The 24,738-nt window shown below is 38.3% G+C and overlaps 1 protein-coding gene across 2 annotated transcripts in view; it reads left to right on the plus strand.

Annotated features, from left to right (window-relative positions):
- The first annotated feature begins 23,577 nt into the window (after positions 1-23,577).
- LOC147603721 (uncharacterized) overlaps positions 23,578-24,738 on the plus strand; it is a 34,922-nt gene continuing 33,761 nt past the window's right edge. For both annotated transcript variants that reach the window (XM_086795978.1, XM_086795979.1), the window contains exons 1-2: positions 23,578-23,978; positions 24,326-24,377. In XM_086795978.1, the coding sequence (XP_086652104.1) occupies positions 23,677-23,978; positions 24,326-24,377 (354 nt within the window). In that variant the 5' untranslated portion in view covers positions 23,578-23,676. The remainder of the gene's footprint in view (positions 23,979-24,325; positions 24,378-24,738) is intronic.

Raw genomic sequence — 24,738 nt, forward strand, 5'->3', positions numbered from 1 at the left:
AAGAATTGTGGGAAGATGAGAAAAGTGGGGACTAATGTGAAAGGATGTGGAGTGATGAGAAAAGATGGAAATATTGTTGGAAATGTAATTGTATGTGAAATCTATTTTTAAATGACTGTTTTATGTCAAGAATGTTGGGGAAGCATTTTGACCATCTTGTGAATGAGGTCGTGTGGAGACCTATCTGTTAAAGTTGCAACTGCTGACGCAGAGTCAACGGAGGACGTATTGCGTAGCAATATCGACTGAGGACTTGATTTAAATGGTGAGCTTCCGGTACAGTGGATGAGGGACCAAGGAAGCAGCCTATGAGTGAAGCGCTAGGTGACCTGTGAAGGATCCTAGAGGGTGCTGACCATACGGTGCTCGGGCTCTGGGTCACCGAAGATACCCACACGTACGTCGGGGAAGATATTGGAACAAGGAGTAAGAAGTGTTTTTTGAATTCAGGCATGGATCTGGTTGATTGACCTTGCTGGTCCTCAACGGATGAGTCCATGGCCCTTTTATATGGATCTATTGGTTGATCTTGCTGATCTTCAACGGAGACTCCATTTTTGTTAGAGTGAATACTTGCCGGTTACTATGAGCTACGAACTATCGAAAAGGCCCCTGAGAGTCGACAGGGGGTGAGCGTTCTGGTTGCCAATGATGCCATAGGTACACCGATGAAGGAATGTTTGGAAATAAGGATTCAACTGGATAATTAGAGGATTATGATCAGTGACTCTATGGTTTCATTAAATGATTGTTTTAAAGACTGTTGAAGGCAATTTCATATTGGGTGTGTAAGTGTGTAAGTGGTGTGACTAGTTTTAAGTTTGCATGAATATTCGGCTAGGGGACTTGGGAACTATTTTCCCTGGTACCCGGGACAACCTAACCAAATTCTTAATTCCCATCACTACAGTGGTTGTGGGCGGTTGGCTAACCCATGGGACTGGATGGGGTTAGAGGCTAGACTGATGGATCCCTAAATTGAGACTCAATTCTATTCTGGTTTGATAGATGAAGTAAATCCCGGACAAAAATTGTTCTATGGAAAAGAATCAATGGCTGTGCCTCTCAATGAGGAAAAAAGCGTTGGCCTCTATGATCCAAGTACAATCTTTTCCCTGATCTGACTATGGGACTTACGGGTTTGGTCAGATCAGTTCAGTTAGTTAAGGCTTTTGACTATGTTAGAGAAAAGTTATCCTGGAGGAATCGCCCGTGCTTTCCGGAAGGGAAGTTTTTCTGGGTTCGGTTTTGGAAGAACCGATGGATTAGTCTCTTGTCCAGAAATCCATGGTGGGCGAGGCCCCGAGTGTGGGACCCTGCCCCACGCAAGAAGTGCTACTTTCGATGCTAGTACCCCTGAATTTGTTGCGCGGTGGGGATAGGGACCTTACATAGTTTGGGGTGGTGCCCGAGTAACGCTTTTATAATAAAAAAAGTATTTTATGCTAAATTTAATTTTAATGAAAGTAACACTTTTATAATTAAAAAATTCTTTTATGCATCTATTTATGCAAAAAAATCAATTTTGATGAAAGTAACTTTTTTATAATCAAAATATTTCCAATATGCATCTTTCTATGTATAAAATTAATTCTAATCAAAATAACACTTTTAGAATAAAAATATTTTTAATATGCATTTTTCTATGCATAGAATAAAAATAACACTTTTAAAATACACAAGCGGTGGGGATTACTCTTTTTTAATAATAAAAAGATAAAACTTACTTCACGAAATTTAAGAAAATTTTACCATAACCTCCTTTGTATGGCTGACCATTTTTTAATTTTTTTACTCTAAAGTTTACTAGAAATTATCCAAGGTGATTTAAATCATTCTAATCTAATCGATTTTCACTTTATTAAGAGTAAACAATATGAAAATTTCAATTTTATCAATTTGATTACACATCTAGGATAAAGAAAGGCTGAATTCAATAATGAAGAGAAGGGGGAAAGCCTTTCTAGCAAGGCATAACATCCATTTTCATTTTAAAGAAAGCAAAAATCAGAAAACCATAAAATAGAATAAGAAAAAGTAGAATTTCTAACTTACTAGGAGTTTTGTGAGCTTTCCTTTGGCTTGATGGTTTGAGGGATCTACTCTTGTTTGCAACAAGAGTGGCCACCAATTCTTTTGAAGAGGAAATGGTCAAAAACAAATGAATTATCAATGAATTCATTGTTTTTGGCTCTGGGGAGGAGTAGAGTAACAGTGCATAAAACACTATTAACCATTTACAAAGGGGGAGGCTTCATCTATAGGAAAAAGTGAGCCTCTAACCAAGCAAACTGATTCTAGAATTTTCGAGATCAGTTTGGTCGATTTTTGACCATTTTTCGAGATCAGTTTGGTCAATTTTTGACCATTTTTAGGTTAGTTTAGCTTACTTTTTGGATCTAGTTGAAGAGGAGAGATGAAAATATATCATTATTTGTGAGTTTAAAACTCAACCACACATGTGAAATAGGCACCTCCTTCATGAGGGGAATTCCCCACACTGAGGTGTCAAAAATGCATCATTTCTTTTAAATATCTCTTCTTTTTTTAACTAATAACCTGGTCCTTAGTCAACTCTTTATCTTATGTGAGCATTTACTCATTTTTGGGGGATTTTCTTTTATTCTTCCATTTATCTCCTCCTTACATTTGGATTAATCTAATTGGTCCATAGGAACCTTAATTCAAAAATTTCAAAAAATCTGGACTCTTAGGCCAAGGTCCTTTTTACCTGATTTCAATTTATTCCAATTGCACATTGGAAATTTCTTTTTGAATATCTCTTTTAGGGGAAACCATTTTAGACACTAGGAGGATTTTTATATCCAAAAATATCTCAATTTTGAATTACCTCCCTCTAGACATTTTCTCTCTCCAGGCCAAAATAGGGTAAAATAGGATCTTTCTTTTATTTCAGAGAGGGGAATAATTATAAGATCAGAAGGGGAGGTTCTTACACCTACACACCTCAAAAGCCGGAGGGAGGAATCTTACATCCTACCCAATTAAAAAATGCGAGATGTCCTCATCTCGCAAAATTAGAGGAGAACTCTTTTCCTTAAGATCCAACTGATTCTGGGATTCCTTATAGTCTGGTGAACCCAACAAAATCCGGGGATAAAGATCCCTTATATAAAACTCATCTCATTAGATAATAATTCACTCAGATCGTAACATTTAATCCTTATCACAATAATGGTCCATTAGACCGAAATTTCTATCTGAACAGGCATTCATGGAAATTTTCAATTATACAGATTTTTAATTTGACATCCCTTAACTTGATCCACTGGGTCAAGTGTTAACAGTAGCAAATCTGCCAGCACAATCCACTAATCTCATAGTGATTTGCTGAAGTCATTAACGTCATTCCAGCGAACATCATCACAGGGACTCGTCCCATTCATCCTCATTGTGATTTTGCTTAGTTTATTACATTTCAACCAAAATTCAGGAATCTTAATTTTTCAATCAGAATCCAAATCAACTCATCAGTTCTCAACCAGAATTTAAAATCATATCAACCACATTCAAATTCATCGTTTGGATAGTATTAATGCTTATAATTTCAAGTCTTAGATTTACTCGTATATACTACTAGTAAAGAGTTGCAATTATACCCTCGGTATATATGGGTAGTCACGGTCCTTAGAACTATAAGGTAAATACTATCACTAAAAAGCCAGGAGGACAGAACCTCGTCCTTAGGTAAATTTTGAGATCAGTCCAGGTTTGGGTATTTCGGTGAAGACGATTTGTCTCGCAGTGGTTTCTTGGCACCAGTACCATTCTTCCTTGAATGTAAAGCAGGATGGCAAGTGGTGCCACTCTGCCATTTAAAAGTCATGGCATGGGAGGCCTTGAGAATGGCACCTTTTCCGTTCTACCTTGAATGTAAGGAAGAATGGAAGTGGTGCCACTCTCCCATTCAAGGTGATGGGATGGGAGGCCTTGAGAATGGCACCACTGTTATTCTTCCTTGAATGTAAGGAAAAATAAAATGGTGTAATTCTCCCCATGATGGTACTGATGGGAGGCCTTGAGAATGGTACCACTGACATTCTTCCTTGAATGTAAGGGAGAATGGTTGTGGTGCCATTCTCCCCTTTTGTGATGGCAGATTACTACTATTAACTCTCTTCATAGTTCGCAGCCTGGACCTTTCAAGGGAGAAGGGGAAAACTTGGGCGAGCCTATGGAGAAGTGGGTCGAATCAATGGAAGAATACTTCGATGTCACCGAGTACAATGAGAAGAGAAAAATGGCTCTTGCAAGGCTAAAGATAGTGGAGTTAGCTAGAGTGGCATGGGATGGGAGGCCTTGATAATGGTAGTGGTGCCATTCTCCCCTTTCAGGCTAGAAGAGGCCTTGAGAATGGGAGTGGTGCCATTCTCCCCTTCAATTAAGTTAATTGGAGGCCTTGAGAAAGCCTTGAGAATGGCACCAGTACCATTCTTCCTTGAATGTAAAGCAGGATGGCAAGTGGTGCCACTCTGCCATTTAAAAGCCATGGCATGGGAGGCCTTGAGAATGGCACCTTTTCCGTTCTACCTTGAATGTAAGGAAGAATGGAAGTGGTGCCATAACCTCCTTTGTATGGCTGACCATTTTTCAATTTTTAATTCTCTAAAATTAATTGGAAGTTCACCAAGAGTATTTAAATCATTCTAATGTAAACATTTTCTACTTATCAAAGCGAAACATTATGAAAAACTTGATTTTATCCATTAATCATTCATCTAGGATAAAGAATGGTTGGATTTACTAAAGAAGAGAGGGGAATGTCTTATTTCAATGAGGCATAACATCATATTCAATTTAGAGAAGACAAAAATCATAAAAAAAACCATAAAAATTAAGCATACATGGGAATTTATGTATTTCCTTGCTTCTATTCATCAATTGACTTCAATAGCATTAAAAAGCCATTCCAATTAAGCTTCTCAAGCTTGAGAGGGGTTGAGAAGAGAGAAACATTGAGAAATTATGGAAAAAGATCAAAATTCACACTTTACCTTACAAATTGCTTGATTTTTTGATCACGGTAGAGGCCCCCAACCAATCGATTGGTTTGGTATGCTGATGGAGCCACCAATGGAGATTGAAGAAGGAGGGAAGCTCCAATTTCTTCAATTTGGAGAGAATTTTAGAGAATAGTAAGAATTATCATTATTTCAGCATAATTCTGACATAGTATAATTCTCCTATTTTTTTACAAAGGGCTCAGGATCTATTTATAGGAGAGGGAGGCTCTAACCAAGACCACCTGATTTCTAGAATTTTCCAGATTTAGTTTGGTTGAATTTGGACCAGATTTGAACCTAGTTTGTTTCCTTTTTTATTCGGTTTGGTTCCTTTTTTATTCTGTTTTGATCCAAGAGAGAGGAGAGATAAAAATATCACATTATTTTTTAGTTTAAAACTCATTCAAGCATGTGAAGTAGGCGCCTCCTTGAAGGGACTCCCCTTCCTTACACATGTGTCAAAATGGAATCATTATACCCAAAATATCTCATTTTTTAGTAATACTCATAGTTTTTTACTAATAAACCTTGTACATAGTCTACTCTTCATCTTATGTGAGCATTTACTCATTTTTGGGGGGATTTTCTTTATTTCTTTCATTTTTCTCCTCCACACATTTGGATGAATCTTATTGGCTCCCATAGGCACCTTAATTTAAAATTTCAAAAAAATGTTGACCCTCAGGATAAGGCCTCTTGAACAGATTATACTTGATTTCTAATGCACCTTCTGAAAATCTTTTTAAACTTCTGTTTCGGGGGAACTTATTTTAATAAGAAGAGATATTTTTCCATCCAAAAATATTTAAAAATTGAATTATCACTCTCTAGAAGATTTTCTCTCTCTAGGCCAAAACTGGTAGAAACAAGATCTTTTATATTTCTGAAGAGGAATTTGACTACAGGGGAAGATACTGGACATCCTGAGAGGTTGGGGAGGAATCTTACACTTATAGCTTTTAGGACTCTTTATTCCTTGTTCATTCTCCTTCTTCTTGTGTTACTCCTCATGGCATCTCCCCAATTACAAAGAGGGACACAAGTATCCTTAATGTTCAATGATACCAAGGTAGCTACTAGGACCGTTTTGCATTTAGACTCCACCGTGGATACTGTCCAAGGAATTTCTTTACCGCTTGTTCATGTTGGCATGTCGATAGAAGATGTTGAAGTGGGAGAAGTTCCTCTTCCTTTTCCCCTCGAAGATGGTGATATCGACAAGTTAAATCAAACTAAAGGATACATCATTGTGTGGCCAGCTATAGATTATCTAAGTCCTATTTTATCTCTCTCCACCTTTCCAATTATGCTCTTTTTTAGTGATTTTTTGAGAGAAATCTTTTTTGTATATGTCGATGTGTTTAGATTGTTACAAACACACATCCAAAGCGTGCATAACGTGTAAAGAGCACACCTGCCAGGCAAGCAAGCCAAGAAGTGACAAGTACCAAGAAGAGGAAGAAAGTGCAAGAGGAAGATGATAATTGGAGTCATCCTCGAAGGAATCCAAGTTGAGTTGCTAAGTCTTCGAAGAAAGGTACTTCTTCAAAAACCATTAAAGAAACTAAGGAAGTAGGAGAGATGGACAAGAGAATTGAAAAAGAAGGCGAGAATAAAGAGGGTTTCATGGTGACTCATGCAACTCACTTGCGATTAGAACTCCTACAAGACAGTCTTAACAGAGTGAAGGTAATTGTTAACTACTTTTTATCAAATCTTACATAAGGTATCTCTTGGATTACCAAGCATAATGTGTGTCTGTGCATTTGCAGGTGGTGAAATCCACTCCTTTGCCACCTATTCCCTTGTGCATACTTATGCCTAACCTCTCTATACAAAGAGTGAAGTTTAGGTACAAGAAGCTGGCAAGGGAATTTTATACGAATGCCTATGTTGCCAATAGATGTAGGTTCTCATTTGCTCCATCTCCTCATCCCATAATCCTATTAGAGAAGTGACTCAAGATGATGTTATTGCATGGGATGACATCTGGCGATTGAAAAAAGAGGAGTTCGAGAATATGATCAAAGGCACAGAGTGGGAATTCATGAGCAACAAGATGTATGTGTGGGACGGCAATCATCGAGTTGTGGCATGGATAGAGGAGATTAATAAATGTGAGTCTACTTAAATTGCCTACTTTTTTGAATGCGATCTTTTGTTTTATAAAATAGTTTTGGGACTAATTAGATTTGCACTATCTAACTGTAGCATTCAAGAATGTCGCATCAAGACATCCTTGTGTTGACGCTATCCTTATTGAATTTAATGAGGATAGTGAGAGAGAGGTTCTTACAGTAATTGCTTACTTAAATAGGTAAGAGAATATATGTTTTAAGACTCTTTGAATTAGGAATATTCGACGTACTATGTTCAATCTTTCATCATAACCTTAAATTTTGTTGCCACATAGGATGAATGAAGTGGGCTATGTTTCTTCTTCCCTTGTGGACAAAGTGTGCCTCATTAGGGTGCTTAGGCTGGAAAATAAAGAAACAATCATGAAGCACACTAGAGAGATGAATAAGGCATGAATGGACAAGCATGCCTTGACACAGAAAAAAAGGGCCGCCTATCTTGGTATAACTGCAAGCTTTCGAAACTTTCCCAAATAGTATTCCAGGTAAACCTTCAATCTTTAGAAACTTGCAATATATGATAAACATTTTCATATCATCCAATAATGTTGTAATTCATGAATAATAGGATGAGTACCTCACAGCCACCCGAGATATTGACCCCTAGTATATAGTTTGCCTACACAAGAGTTTGAGGAAAATGGAGAACGGCATTTTATAAAGATGAAAGAAAGTGGAGGCATGCTACAAGGTAGCTAGCGGTGATTACTAACCCTACACAAGGGAAAGGTTAATTGAGTAAGAAATCCTACACTATTTTCTCTATCTATTTCGTAGAGGCAAAACAACATTTTATGGTTTAAATGTTACGGTTTAATTATGGTGTTGTGTTGCAAATGACTAGTGCAAGTTAATTAGGATGAGAAACCGGATTGTTTGACAAAGGATAGGCTATACAACTTGGCAGGCTAGCTCGTTGCCAAATGACCACAAAGCACAGACTTTTGATATTTTGATTAATGGCGATCAGAGACTGAAGGATTCACAAATCCCTAAAAGTATGTAATAATTACTTTTTCTATCTTCTTGATATTTACAAAGTACTCTATTTTTTTTAATAACAATTTCAATAGCAATGCAGCAAATGCAAGTTTATTCAGGGACTGGCTTCGAAGAGAAGTCATATGGCATGAGATTGGAGCACAAGGTGTAGCCGTCTCCTTGCAAAAATATCAAAAAAGTATAAGGTAATTTTTCTAGATACATTTCTGGATAACCTCGCCGATCTTAAGAGAATTTATTTTGGGAAGCTGTTCGAGGAAATGGTGGGATCCCTAAAGAAACAAGGTGTGGTAGCTTCAAATCTTGTTGTCATCAAGGCTACGAAGTGTGCTCTGTTCAGGTGCATGACATTCCATTTACTACTTGGTTGTACTCTTATATTTCTAAACTGAATGGATATAATAATGTGTAGATGGATTTATAAGTGCCATGCGAAGTGCCTGCAATCTTAAAAGAATGGCACAATCCAAAACATGAAAGGACTATGTATACATATACACAACAACTTCGAGACCTTTGGGATGCAGAGATATACAAGAGATGCCAATTATTCCTTGACTTTCCAAGTGGCAAATTTCCCAAGAGCGAGAAGGAGATGTATACTTGGGCTTGTAAAGCAAAGAAATCAACCATGGTATGAACTATACAATTAGATTTAAATATTGTTTCTTATATCTTTTTGAATGGTAAATTCTATTATGAAGCCTAGAAGTCTACGTGACAAATCACATGTTTAAGGCAAAGGGAAAGGTCTTATGAAAGATGAAGGGGATGATGAAGATAAAGAGGATGATGATGATGAAGAGGATGATAATGATGAAGGGGCAAAAATGCCAAAAAAAAAAGATGCAATGAAGGGAAAGGGAAAAGGAAAGTCACTATAGGAAGAGGACGACTCTGATATCTCTGCATCAGAATATGACAAAAGTGATTATGATGATAGCACACACAAGATTGAGGCAACCCCAAAAGTTGAAGAAGTTAGTCATGTAGCAACACAGGCAGGGCACTCTTTTACTTGTGGTTCATTTGTATTATTGTTACATTGTTTGCATACTAACATAGATTAAGTTATGGATTCGAATAAGCTTGGTAAGAGGTGAGGCGCCAAATGCACCATTGCAACCAATTCATCCACCTAGTCTGGGTGACCTGACTCCAATCCAAATGAATTTGCCAGATATGATTTTACTCATTGGTAATGATAATGTAAAGTATTTGTGTGATGCATGCACTTACAAAATGTATGCTTTGTAGGAGTGTCTCGTCGTACCACGACAGTAGTCCTCGGTGCTCCCAACGAACATCAAAGTGCTAGTTCCTCTATCGTTATGGAAGCCTTGACGTTAACAGGTGTAATAATCAATTATTACCACATGTGAAATGATTGTAAAGGTGTGTCTTTTATATCCTGTAATAACAATTTATGTATAACTACTCAACATGGTGTGGCACGGCATCATTCTACAAAGATGATGGCATGTGTTAGGGATCCTTTGAAGATAGGCCATATATTTCTAAACCAGCAATGTCCACTAGAGCTAGAACATGTCTTTGATATGTTGCTGAAGGCTAACGTGGGAGACATGACCTTTACTGTTAAAGATGTCAATACAAACACAACGTGTGATTGTATTGTAGTGAGGTTGCCCACATGAGGTTCTGTTTATGGTTTCCCCGATATGACATTGTCCCACCATGGAGTCTCTGCACATATGAGTGATGAGATTATTTTCCCTTCATTAATACCTTGTGTGTTGTTGTGCATATGTTGCATGTGTGTATGTTATACTTACGTTTTTTGTGTATGTCATTCTAATTAATGCCACGTAAATGGAGAGGAGCATACATTGCTTCAGATTTGTGAGACCATCTTAGACGACAATGGCTCTAATATTGTCATTGGTACTGTGTATCAAGTGGCAACTATTATAGCTCACGCCGAGCATTCTAGCTTCTCCTTGGACACCTTGGTGAATATGCGATGTATAATGCAAATTGGAAGGGCCTTTAGACAAGAGGTAAGCAACACTAACCATAGAGGTTTCCATTGAGCACATCACTTTTTGCTACCAAAAATCATCTCATACTCTGAAAAGCAGATACATACCCTTGTCGCTGCTACCTTCATTAGCATGGTTGAGCAAAACCATACACAACCTTTGTCACCTGATTATATCATTGATCCTTGCAACATGATACACTAGGAAAAACACCTAGATGGGACATTATGACAACGTATGGAGTTAACTCTTCATGTGCTTCTGAATAAGAGCCTTACATTTTTTGGTGGAATTAAGAGAGATGTTTTCTTTGTAGGTGGATCTTAGCGTGGATATGACTTTTGGGATAGCTTGTTGAGCCATCTTGTAAAGCAAGTGCAAGTGTTAGTAGAGCTTTATGCTGGATGTGGAGATTGTGCTATGGCAGCACAAAAATTAGGCATGAACATTGTTTGTATTGATCCTAAAGAGAATGTAGTGGAGGGTGTCTTGATGAAGATTTCATTGTAGTACAGTAAATATCTTTAATTATGAATATTCAAGTGACTGGGTCATGATCTTATTTGTAGCATTTGTTTATGATTGTGTCATGATCTTATTTTTCATATTGAAAAAGAGAGAAATAGGGCAAGAGCAACGCATGTTGGGGTTTTGCAATAAGACATCATTCCTCTCTGCAACGATGTTTATATACGTACAAACCAATAAAGAATCAACATTTTATGTATTATGTGGATGAATAAGCTAGTGAAGCATTTGTAGACTCAAGGATCTGTTCTCAAAACATGAGTTAAGTAAGCTTTGTTGAGAAATGAGAAAGAAATATAGAGAGAGTGAGCAAAGAGAAGGACATAAAGGGTGAGTCAGAGAGAAAGCGAGAACAAAGAGAAGGGAAGAGAGAGAGGGAGGATAAAGAACTTGAGCAAAGAAAGGGACTGAAAGAGTGAGAGAGAAGGGTATAGAGGAAAGAGAGAGAGAGAGGGAGGTGAAAGTGAGCAAAGAGAAGGACTAAAGAGTAAGCAAAGAGAAGGATAGAGAGAGAGAGAGAGAGAGAGAGAGAGGTAAGAGAAGGATAGGATGTAAGAGAGAGAGAGAGAGAGAGAGAGAGAGAGAGAGAGAGAGAGAGAGAGAGAGAGAGGTAAGAGAAGGATAGGATGTAAGAGAAGGATAGAGAGAGTGTCACGATTTGTCCGTCCATCCTTCTGTGGTTAATTGGGGACACCTGATTACCACTATGTTCAAAGCATGGCACTTGGGTGATTCCAAATATTCCATGTATCAGACATAAGAAATTAGGGATAGCTGGAACTAAGTGTAGATTTATTACTTATGTGCTGTCGTGGACTTGTGGCATCTGTTTGCTAACTCATAGTGTGTTTGAATGGACAACCTTGTAGGTTGGTGAGATTGACGTGATGGCGGCGATATGGTGCGAGCTATTACCGGGATGGTTCTCATTTTGATATTTTTGCCGTAGTGTTTACTACGAGGTTTTGTAATTGGCCACCCATTTTGATGTATTCAGGTGTGGACCTATTGAGCCACCCACCTTTGTTATATTGGGCTTGGATTTATTTATTTGCACGTGAATTAGTCCTTGGGGTTCTTTTTGTAATTATCCTTTAGTGTTTAGACAGGAACACTTTAGCTAGACTTGTGTTAAAAAGCAACCCCCATTTTTGTAAAGGGCAAGCCCATGCATAAGCGTGCATCTATTTTTGGCTTATGGGCTATTTTTTATTAATAAAGCATAAATACTCAAGAAGTGGAAGGAAGCCGATACTTCTTGAGGGGGGATTTGCACCCAATTTCTCTCTTGTGTTTTTATGCTATGTTATGTTTTTATGATATTTATTAATTTTTTGATTATGATAATTTGATTGAAGTGATGAACCAGTTGGTATTTGGTTGGACGGTGTGTCTCCCCATGATCCGAATGGTTTCAGTGGTATTAGAGCATGTCACGGTTTGTCTGTCCATCCTTCTGTGGATTAATTGGGGACACCTAATTACCACTATGTTCAAAGCATGGCACTTGGATGATTCCAAATATTCCATGTGTAGGACATATGAAATTAGGGATAGCTGGAACTAAGTGTGGATTTATTACTTATGTACTGTTATGGACTTTTGGCATGTGTTGCTAACTCATAATGTGTTTGAATGGACAACCTTATAGGTTGGTGAGATTAACGTGATGGCGGTGATATGGTGCGAGCTTCTCATTTTGATATTTTTGCCATAGTGTTTACTACGAGGTTTTGTATTTGGCCGCCCATTTTGAAGTATTCGAGTGTGGACCTATTGAGCCGCCCACTTTTGTTATATTGGGCGTGGATTTATTTATTTGCTCGTGAATTAGCCCTTGGGGTTCTTTTTGTAATTATCCTTTAGTGTTTAGATAGGAACACTTTAGCTAAGCTTGTGTTAAAAAGTAATCCCCATTTTTGTAAAGGGCAAGCCCATGCATAAGCGTGCATCTATTTTTGGCTTATGGGCTATTTTTTATTAATAAACCATAAATAATCAAGAAGTGGAAGGAAGCCGATACTTCTTGAGGGGGGATAGATTGCACCCAATGATTCTCTCTTGTGTTTTTATGCTATGGTATGTTTTTTTTATATTTATTAATTTTTCGGTTATGGTAATTTGATTGAAGTGATGAACCAGTTGGTATTTGGTTGGACGGTGTGTCTCCCCATGATCCTAGTGGTTTCTAGTGGTTTCAGTGGTATCAGACCAAAGGGGGAGAAAAGGTGAAAAATATTGAGAAAAATCAAAGGGAGGAAGGCTTGCAAAAGAAAGAGAGAAGGTACATGCAACTTTCTGGTTTTTGAGAAAGAAAGAAAAAATCAAAAAATTGAAGGCTTGGTTGTCTCTTCTTCAAGTTACACATCTCAAGGAAATATCCAAGAGATAAAGACTTTATCCAAGGCTTTAGACAAAGCATAGTACAAAGCTTAACTAAAGCTTAAGCTTAAGCTTAGCTTTAACTTAAGCTGAAGCTTTCACTCAAAACTTCAACGCATGGCAACGAATTCCCACATGTCAAGATAGTGCGGTGCATCACCTTCTCCTTGGAAATTTAGCTCTCAGTTCAGCCCGGATCAAACATCTATTCCATCAGATGCATCCGGCATGATCTCTTGCACAAATCCTGTACCTTGTCTGAGAGGTTTCATAGAAGATCCAAGCATTTGAATTTGTAACGGTGGAGAAAGCTCTGTAGAAATCAAGGGTGGAGAAAAATTACATATTTGCTTTACTCAAAAAGGTCTAAAAAGATAAGAGGAGATTCATATGCAAAGATTCTTCAAGCCAAAACTTCATTAAAATCAACCCGCATTTGTCTGAATTTGGCTTGGCTTTGAACTGGAAATATTTTTAGTTTCTTATTCTGGTTCGGCTCAAAAATTTACAGCAATTTAAAGTTGCGGGATTTTCAAATTTGGTCATTTTACGCCTTCCCGAAGCTTGAATTCACTCTCGATTCTCAATATTTTTTCTACCGGGACGACCTTCCGACGCTTCGAGACTACTTCAAGCACTTTGGTGATTGTGTTGGTTGGCCACACCGCTCTTCTAATCGCCACGGGATTAAAAATCATTACCACGAGCGAAAAATCATATAAGTATTTCTAACTTTTTCCTATCTTTATTTCTTTTTAGCATTCATGGCTAATCTACCTGCACTTCCTCTATTCAAGAGCAACTCACAGCTTTACAAGCACAATTAGTCAATGAACAAACTCATAGACTTGCATTAGAAGATTAATTGAAATCACGTAAGAGGTATAAGCATAACATTGAAGGCGATAGATGAAGATTCTATTCTTCGAACTGTGAAAGCAACTTTAGATGCTTAAACGACTCGAAAATAATCTCGCATTAGTCACAAAGCTTTTTCTTTTTAGAACTTTGATGGAAAGAAGGACGCACGCACTCTTTTGGCTTGGCTTAGCCAATTCGATGACTATTTTTCGAGAGAGAAATTTTTCGAGAAAGACAAGGTCAAATGTGCTGCGAATCACTTGATTCAAAATGTTGCTTTATGGTGGAATGCTACCAAGAATGGTCGGCATAAACCTCGTACTTGGGAGGATTTTCAGTACGAAATTAAGAAACATTTTCTACCTCCTCGGTACAAGGCTAAAGCTCGACAGCATTGGGAAACTCTTAGGCAATTGAAAGGAGAGGATTTCCAAACCTATACTGAAAAATTTTGGAATGCTCTCATTCAAATGCAATCTATAGAAAAAGTGCATGAAAAGCATCTTAAAAGAAAGTTCATCTCAGCATTGGATCCAAAGATTAGGTTTGGGAATGGTCGGCATAAACCTTTGCATGGTATTGACATGAGTTTGGGAATGCCTTTTCGGACATGAATACACACCACAAATTGATTATGCAAAGCACACAATGTCTTTTGTTTACAAGGAATTTCTGAGAGTAAAGATCGACCACTTTTGAGTCATATTCAGGCAAAAAGGGCTTTGAGGAAGAGGAAAAAAACTTTTTTAATTTTGGTTAACCAGCTTAGTGCTCAAGAACCACCTCCTAGGGATACATCCCAAGACTCTTTTATTTCCAAATTCTCTGACTGTTTTCTCAATGAGTTACCTCCTGGACTCCCTAGATCACGTCGTGAAGATCATCACATAGACATTATTCCAGGTAGTGCACCGCCTTGTAGAGCACCTTATAGAGTTAACCCTCTTGACCAAAGAGACATTTAGACTCAAATCGAGGAATTACTTTCTCGGAGACTTATTAGACCAAGTAGTTCACCATATGGAGCACTAGTTCTTCTTGTAAAAAAAAAAATGGTGCTATCGTATGCGTGTAGACTACAAGGCTCTCAATAAGAATACTATCAAGAATAAATTTCCAATTCCTTGAGTTGATGATCTACTTGATAAATTAAGAGGAGCCAACGTCTTTAGCAAAATTGACCTAAAATCTGGATATCATCAAGTAAGAATGGCCTAGCAAGATATCTATAAGACTGCTTTTAGAACTTAGACTGGTCACTTTGAGTTTTTAGTAATGCCATTCAGTCTTACTAATTCTCCGACGACTTTTAGTCGTATGATGAATAGAATCTTTCTTGAACATTAAAACTTTGTGGTTGTCTTTTTCGATGATATCTTAGTTTTTAGTAAATCTGAAGAAGAGCACGAAAAACACTTGGAAATTGTATTTAATTTGCTCAAGGAAAATGAACTTTACATTAATCCCGAAAAGAGTAGTTTCTTCCAGAGTGAGATTGAGTATTTGGGGCATATAGTTTCTGCTAAGGGCATACATGTTGATCCTAAGAAAATAGAAACTATTGCGACATGGCCACGTCCCAAGAACCTTCATGAATTACAATCTTTTCTAGGGTTGTGTAGCTATTATCGCAAATTTATCTGTAATTTTGCATATAAGGTCTCACTGAACTTCTCAAGAAAACCAAACCTTATGAGAGCGGACCGAACTTCAAGAGATCTTTTCTTGCATTAAAATAAGCACTTACTCATGCACCTGTGTTACAATTACCTAATTTTTCACATCCTTTCTTTGTGGTTGTAACCGATGCTAGTGGTAAGGGCATTGGTACTGTATTAATGCAAGATGGTTATCCTATTGCTTTCGAGAGTAGGAAATTTTATCCCGCTGAAAGTAAGTATAGCACCTATGTGACAAGGAGTTGTCTGTAGTCCATACATTGAAAATTTGGAAAGATTATTTAATGGGCTCTGAATTTCTTATAAGGACTGATCGCATAGTATCACAAACATTTGCTTACTCAACCACTTATTTCAGATAGACATATTAAATGGGCAGCTTTAATTCAAAGTTTTCAGCCTATTATTCAATACAACCTGGTAAAGAAAATGTAGCTGCTGACGCTTTGAGTAGAAGACCTTCCATTCAAAATATTTTTGTGATTGAGAATACATCTTTTGACTCTATGCCTGAGAATTATGACCAAGACCCTGACTTTAGTGATATTTGGTCTAGATTGAGAGAAAATTATTGGACACCTTTTGCTGATATTCCTACGATGATGGATATCTTTTCTTCCAGAAAAGATTATACATTACTCGATCTTTTAGACATTCTATTTTAGAGAAATTACCTTATGCAGGGCATCGAGGTGTTTCATCCACATTCCGGACTATCTCTAATGATTTTTATTGGCCTAAAATGAAAAATGATGTAGCTAAATTTGCGTCTGACTGTGATGTTTGCCAAAAAGTGAAAAGTTATAAGGATAAGAAACTTGGTTTACTCATGCCACTGCCTGTTCCTAACACTCCTTGTTGGGAACAGATTTCTATGGATTTTATCACTGGTTTTTCATTGACTATAAACAATAATGATATGATTTAGACCATTGTTGATAGGTTTAGCAAACAAGCATATTTTATTCCTTGTAAAAAGACTCTTACTTCACATCAAGCTGCACATTTGTTTGTTAAACACATCTTCACACATCATGGTTTACCTCAAGTGATTGTTTTCGATAGAGATTCTAAGTTTTGCAGTGATTTCTGGACTACATTGTTTGATAATCTAGGCACTAATTGGATTTTTCCACTGCATTTCATCCTGAATCTAATGGTCAAACAAAAGTGACAAATAGCACAATATTGGATTTACTTTGTGCATATGTTTCATCACAACCTAAACAATGGGATAAGTATCTCCATATTTTGTAATTTGCATATTGTTAACAACACACCGCATTCATCCACTGGAAAGGCACCTTTTGCAATTGTGTATGGAAAAGCTTTACCTACTCCTATCACTCGTTTGTCACACACTATCAAAGCTATAGATCAATTCACCATTGATTTCACTTCCATTCATGATCATGTTTATAAAGCTATTTCTAATGCACAAGAGAAATACACTAAACAAGCTAATAAGAAAAGGAAGCACATGGTTTTTCAAGAAGGTCAATATGTTTTGGTTCGTATTGAAAAGAGACGTCTTAAAAGTGTTGAGACTAATCCTGTTATTAAGTTAGCTCCTCGTTTTTATGGTCCTTTTAAAATTACTCATTAGATTAATGACCTAGCATAGAGGCTTTTACTTCGTTCTCATTGGAGAATTCATAATTTTTTTTATATTAGTCTTTTGAGGCCTTATAGGGGGACGAATTCCTACACATCCTGTATATGAGGAAGCACCTAGTCTTGTTGACCAAGTAGAAGAACTTCAACCTGAGGCTATTATTGACCATGAGACCACTATTACTCGGACAGGTACTATATATAATAGATATCTTTGGACCTTAAAAAATCATCCTCGCGAAAATGCTAAATGAATGCTTGAGCGATTTTTCCGCGCCTATCCCGACATTATCCAATCTTACTTTCAAACACGGGCCAGTTGATATGATGAAACTGAGGACAATTGCTATCCCGGGTGGGTTGGAGGAATGTCACGGTTTGTCCATCCATCCTTCTGTGTGGTTGATTGGGGACGCCTAATTACCACTATGTTCAAAGCATGGCACTTGGGTGATTCCAAATACTCCATGTGTAGGACATATGAAATTAGGGATAGCTGGAACTAAGTGTGGATTTATTACTTATGTGCTGTCGTGGACTTGTGGCATGTTGCTAACTCGTAGTGTATTTGAATGGACAACCTTGTAGGTTGGTGAGATTGACATGATGGCGGCGATATGGTGCGAGCTATTACCGGGATGGTTCTCATTTTTATATTTTTGCCGTAGTGTTTATTACGAGGTTTTGTATTTGGCCGCCTATTTTGATGTATTCAGGCGTGGACCTATTGAGCCACCCAATTTTTTTATATTGGGCGTGGATTTATTTATTTGCACGTGAATTAGCCCTTGGGATTCTTTTTGTAATTATCCTTTAGTGTTTAGACAGGAACACTTTAGCTAAGCTTGTGTTAAAAAGCAACCCCCATTTTTGTATAGGGCAAGCCCATGCATAAGCATGCATCTATTTTTGGCTTATGGACTATTTTTTATTAATAAACCATAAATACTCAAGAAGTGGAAGGAAGCCAATACTTCTTGAGGGGGGATAGATTGCACCCAATGATTCTCTCTTGTGTTTTTATGCTATGTTATGGTTTTATGATATTTATTAATTTTTCGGTTATGGTAATTTAATTGAAGTGATGAACCAATTGGTATTTGGTTGGACGGTGTGTCTCCCCATGATCCTAGTGGTTTGAGAGAGAGAGAGAGAGAGAGAGAGAGAGAGAGAGAGAGAGAGAGAGAGAGAGAAGGTGATACAAAAGAGAGAAGGATAGAGAGAGAGGGGGGAGGAGAGAGAGAGAGAGAGAGAGAGAGAGAGAGAGAGTAAAGAGAAGGATAGAGAGAGTGAGCAAAGAGATGGAGAGAGAGAGAGAGAGAGAGAGAGAGAGAGAGAGAGAGAGAGAGAGAGAGAGGAGAATATAGAGAGCGAGAGAGGGAAGGGTCATAAGAGGTAAGAGAAGGTAGAGAGGGAGAGGAGGATATCGAGAGCAAGAGAGGGAAGGAGGATAGGAGGTAAGAGAAGGATAGAGAGGGAGGGTGGGAGAGTGAAAGGGAGGGAGGGAGGGAGGGAGAGGGGAGGGAGGGAGGGTGAGAGAAGGAGAGAGAGGGGTGAAAGGGAGGGAAGAGAGAGGGGGAGGGAGGAGGGTGGGAGGAGGAGAGAGAGTGTGGTGTGGGCTGAGCGGTGGTGGGACAAGGAGAGAAAGAGAGGGAAGAGGGTGGAGAGGAGAGAGAGTGTGGTGTGGGCTGAGCGGTGGTGGGACAAGGAGAGAAAGAGAGGGAAGAGGGTGGAGAGGAGAGAGAGGGAGGGTGGGAGAATAAAAGGGAGGGATAGAGAGGAGAGAGAGGGAGGGTGGCGAAAGGAGAGAGGAGGATATAGAGATGGATATAGCCCAGAGAGTGAGAGAGGGAAAGGGAGGGAAGAGAGAGAGGGAAAGGGAGGGAAAAGGGTGCGAGAAGGAGAGAGAGGGTGGTGTGGGGCTGGGTTGGGTTGGGCGGTGATAGTGGTAGAAATAGTTAGAGAGAGATTGTTCAAGTAGAGAGAGAGGGCAGCCAAGAAAAGCTGCCTCCACCAAGCTCGCTCGGTGACCATCCCTGGTCCCCTCTCACCCTCAAAACCAAACTTGAGATGAAGACGTGTCAAGGAGAATGTTGTAGATAATATGAAGTGCATGGACATCAATGTGGAGACTCTATCATCTCCCATACAAAGACCTCATAAGGTTAGCGTGGATCTCTGAAAAACCTCCCATGTCTCATGTCATTTTTTCCTTCTACACATGGTAAATTGGTTTTAATTAGTAATGCTTTGTACTATGCCTTTGTACTCATTTAGATATGCTTCTTGGTTGGATCAAAGCCATGTGAATCTTTAAGTGGCTCACCTTGTTCAAATTCTAGCATGCCAATAACTTTGTTGATCTCCAATAGTGAGACTAATCTCGCGTCTCCTTCAAGCATACAAGATAACGCAGTGACATTGAGAGACAGGTGTGTCTCAAGATTTTTGGGTCTTTTTTAGAAATGTTGATAGTCTTATGTATAGTGTGTTTTTTATGAATCATTTTTTTTGCTTTTAATAGATTGAAATGTGGTATGACGCTTCACTTCCAATCTCAAAGATCCAGCACAGTTGATGAGGTGGATGAGAAACTTATTGACTCTATCTTGAAATAAAAAGCTTCCATAAGAACTCTTAACATCTTCACCATGTAAGTTTGGTGGCAAACTTCTAAGTACTGCATGTGTGTGTGTGTGTGTGAAAATATTCTCAACGTACAATTAATGAAACTTTGGTAGGTGGATGGAGAACACTCTACCAAAAGGAGACTTTAGAGAAATTGTGGTTCCTAGATGCCCTTTGGTATGATTTCATAGCCCCGCGTCTCTCCAAGGACTCCAGAGCTATTTTAAATTTTCTTGGGAACACTGACATGAAGGAGCATCTATTCCTATTCCTTCCAATTGTCGATAGGTATACTTGTACTCTCCCGAATAGCCCCCCTCTTTGTGATTGATTTTTTAGTTCTCATCATATTTGGTTTAACATTTGGATTCCTTTAAAGGGGACATTGGGTTCTCTATGTGCTGTACAACCATCATATCAAGAGAACGATGTGCTGTACAACCATCATATCAAGAGAATGATGTGCTTACCATGTGATAATGACGGCATCATCTTTTTGGATCCTATGTTGCTAAGTGACACTCAACATTATCTTCCCCTGGTTCATCGGTGAGAATAATTGAGTCTTTTGTCTTTGTTATGTTCCTATTTCCTTGGTGACTGCCAAGTAAAATTCATTGCTCTTGCTTTTTCAGTGCACTTCAACTACTTGCACAAATCCCGTTTTGAAGAAATCATTGGAGGCTCCAAGTGATCAATTATGTTTTGAGTCTACACTTGACGTACATCAAGTCCTTTTTTGCAAGCTTACCAATAGCTCTCAAGATATACACATTAACACATAAATTGATTGCGTATGTGTTGCGCCAACCAAACACTATTGATTGTGGTTATTATATAATGGCCTACATGAAGCTCTTTATTGAAGGAGCTTTTCTAAAGACAAGATCAAAGAATTGGGTGAGTTTAGGGTTTAATGGATATCTTTCTTTTTCTTCTATTAACTTGATCGAAAACTTACCAATTTTTCATTTGATGTGGCTAACAAGAAGACGGTTAGCACGATGAAGTGGAAAGTTTGAAGAAAGATCTCGTTGATTAGTGCCTTTATGCTATGGATGGGGGAGGATCTTCAGTTGCGTAATACAAAATGGCATACATTTATACGTTCCTTTTTTTGGATATGTAACAAGTAGAATTCCAAAGTAGCATACTTGGATATGTTCCTTTTTTGGATATGTAATCATTTTGGAGACGTAACAAGTAGAATTCCAAAGTAGAATACTTGGACATGTTCCTTTTTTTGGAAAGGTGTGTAATCTTTTTGCATATGTAACAACTACAAATCATTTTGGGTATGATACATTTTGGAAAAGCATTCCTTCGGATATGTAGCTTTTTGTGATTTTATATATATATATATATATATATATATATATATATATATATATATATATATATATATATATATATATATATATATATAATCATGTATCTTGGATAGGTAGTTTTTGGTGATTTTTGTGACATCACAACATATTAATTAGAGCATCGTTTACTTCATATGCTCTTGGATTTCTTAATTGCAAGGTTTTCCCATGAAAGTAAACTTGGAGATAAACTATGAGATAAACTACAAAGTAAGCTATGAAGTGGGGAAGCAAGGTAAACTATGAAGTGGGGAAGCACTACAAAGACTCTAACAAAGCTAACATAGCCTTATGTCTTGCCATGAAATTACAAAGTAAAAGATAAAACAACTATTCAAAATCACAAGGTGTTCCCATGGAAGTAAGCGTGGGAATGTTTCCTGTAAAGTACGAAAAGCAAGCATGGGAATGTTTCCTGTAAATAAAACCTTCATGAAGTCCTTACTCCTATAGAATCCATTGGAATCACTTGGTTAACACTACAAAGACACACCTCTCATTACAAATATGGAGTACAATTACAAAGTAAAAGACACAATTCTCATTACAAAAGTAAAAGACACATAGATGTTAAACCGTTTCGAATCAACTGGCACCACAAAAACATGTTGCCTTATTTTAGCAAACTAAAAATACAATCAAACTTTAGAGAAATGATATATGTATAATTTTAAAGTTTACCTATCTATTGCTTTTGCTTGAAAAACTCTAATAATGTTCCACCCATACGAGAGCCAGTTGTGGAATCACCGACAAGTGTATGTAGAAGGTCCAAGATTGACCTATTGATCCTTGCAGCCAATAGCGTATACTTTATATATTGCCATAGCCTTTCCACCAAGTTGGCGGTATTAACATTTCCATAGTTGAATAAGCGTCCAAACTTTGGCCATCATCTTCTCCAAAGACAATCATGCCCACACCATCCATTGGTGACATATTTATGAACACTGTCATATGCTTGGTAATGTTGTAGAAGTTGTTGATACTTTTGTTCAAAATCAAATTTTGTAACACTATGCATTAGAGGTTATAGTAACATCCCTTTGGATCACACTTTTCATTGCTTTGTAACTTTTCTTATCAAAAGAGTAGAAGGTAGGAGAGACATAGAGATGTGGATCCATTGAAGAAACAATGCTTTGTTTACTTGATGTGTCCTTGCTTTTGAGGGTGTCTTCGAGAAGCTCTTCAATATTGGCATCATCACTCATTTCATCGTCGGAGCTTGTATCATCATCTAAGTCCTCCTCCTCCTCGAGCACAAAATCACTTGAATCATCTTCAAGCCGATCCATCCGTCTACACAAGATATCAAACAAAGAGAAAAATGACGAGAAGTGGGATGAAGCCCACTTACCACCCATCCTAGTTTACTTCCTAGTTTACCACCCGTGCCTAGTTTAGTTTATACAGAGCGCTCATTCCCAAGTTTTTTTTAAATTTTACTGGCCAGCCTAGTTTACTTTACACAGAACACTCATTCTTATGTTTTTTCTTACTCTCCCACCTGGCCTAGTTTACTTTACACAGAGCGCTCATTCCTAGGTTTTTTCTTACTCTCCCACCTGGCCTAGTTTACTTTACACAGAGCGCTCATTCCTAGGTTTTTTCTTAGTTTACCACCCATGCTAGTTTACTTCCTAGTTTACTTTACACAGAACGCTCATTCCCAGGTTTTGTCCTAGTTTACTTCCTAGTTTACTTTACACAGAACGCTCATTCCCAGGTTTTGTCCTAGTTTACCACAAGCTAGCCTAGTTTACCTTGACTTAAAGCTTTCATGTAGTTTACTTTACCAAGGCGCGTAGTTTACTTTGGGACACCATATGTAAGAAAAACACTCACACCTTCTCCCTAATTCTTTCTCCAAAATCCCTTCTCATTCCAGAATTATGCAAGTTTCAAAGTTTGATTATTTTCTCTATATCCACCTAAAAGTTTGTGCATGTCTTTTTATTCACGTTTGGAAAATTATTCCGTCTCCATATTTTCCCAGGCCATTGGGCTATTTGCTGGCGCTACACATTTCACCGGGTAGAGTTTACTATCCCTAGTTTACTTTTAACATCGACGGCTACGATTTGTGCGCTGACTTTGGCATGGCTCCTCGGCCACCGATCCGATGTCTTAAAGACCCCGTGGCACATAGTGCCCGAGCTTCCTCAATGCCCATGCCATTAAAAAATTTGAGACATACCAACGAGTGCTAGCTCATCTGGTAGAGCGTTGGTCTCTACTCCTAAGGTCTTGTGTTCAACCTCATCCAGGCGGGGCCGCCTTCACCTGGGTGTGTGTTTCTAAAATTTCCAGTACCTTCGAAAAAAAATTGAGACATTTATGAAAAATGAAACAACGTTTCGATTCTCGAGCTATGGAATTCCTCCATCCAAAGAAAAACCTGCGCTGAGATGCGTTTAGTTTGACCACATCCTGAGCAATACAGAATGCAAAGGCGGCGCGTGCTGGTGCAACCTCCCCCTCCATCATCGACAACAACAACAGCAGCAGCAACACCACCGCATCATCATCGGACGGCTCGCAATGCTCCGCCTTTATCAATCTGCATCGACGGTGCAAAACAGTGCAGGCAACCCATCTCGATCATCATCTCCCCTCGCTTCTGCTTCTCATCTTCATCACAGGACAGGCCCAACTCATTCAACCGCCAGCTTGGCTCCCCCATCACACTTGAAGTTGCCGGGAGTAGGCAGCACCACCCACCAGAAGGGTTCATCATCACCTCCAGGTCTTTACAAAACTAATACATTACATTAATGCATGTCTAGTGCATGCCTAATTCACTCTATTTCATGTATGTTTAATTAATGCTTTAGGCATGAACATAGTGTACTTAGGGCTAACTATTTGCTAGGCATCAAAATCAGGTCCCCAATACAGCATTACATTTCATGTATGTTTAATTAATGCTTCAGGCATGACTATAGTGTCCCTAGGGCCCACTATTTGTTAGGCATCAAAATTATGTCCCCCAGCTACCGATCTAATTCAACTACAATCAGGAAAAGTGAAGCTTAAGACAACCCTAATCATTGAAGGCCCTGCTTTTCTGACTCTACCTTCTTGCTGCAATAGAAATTGCTCTGGCAATAAGTTATGGGATTCGCCTCCCGACAACTCAATGCAGGTATGATACAGATCTGACGGTGTTTCCTTTTTCTTTCCTAATTTCTCCATCACTTAAGTCCAACCTGAGAAATGCGTAATCACCCTGTTGAATCATCAATGCTATTTCCATCACATGAGACAAGACTCTATCATCTCTACAGAGGATTATCGTGTATTTGCATATTTATTCAAGTCAATTATTTAATGAATGGGTAAGTGTTGTTAGGTGGTATGGGCATAGATTTGACTTGGCACCATTTGATTGGAACCAAAATAAACAAGAAAGAAAGATACTAGCATGATGATATGAGCAGGCGGCAGCTCCAGCAGGGGGGGGGGTGTGCGAAAGCTTCAGCGAGCACGATCCCTTGGAGGATGCT

Source organism: Cibotium barometz, chromosome 63 (assembly GCF_041138505.1).
Source record: "Cibotium barometz isolate CiBa-2024 chromosome 63, ASM4113850v1, whole genome shotgun sequence".
NCBI lineage: Eukaryota > Viridiplantae > Streptophyta > Polypodiopsida > Cyatheales > Cibotiaceae > Cibotium > Cibotium barometz.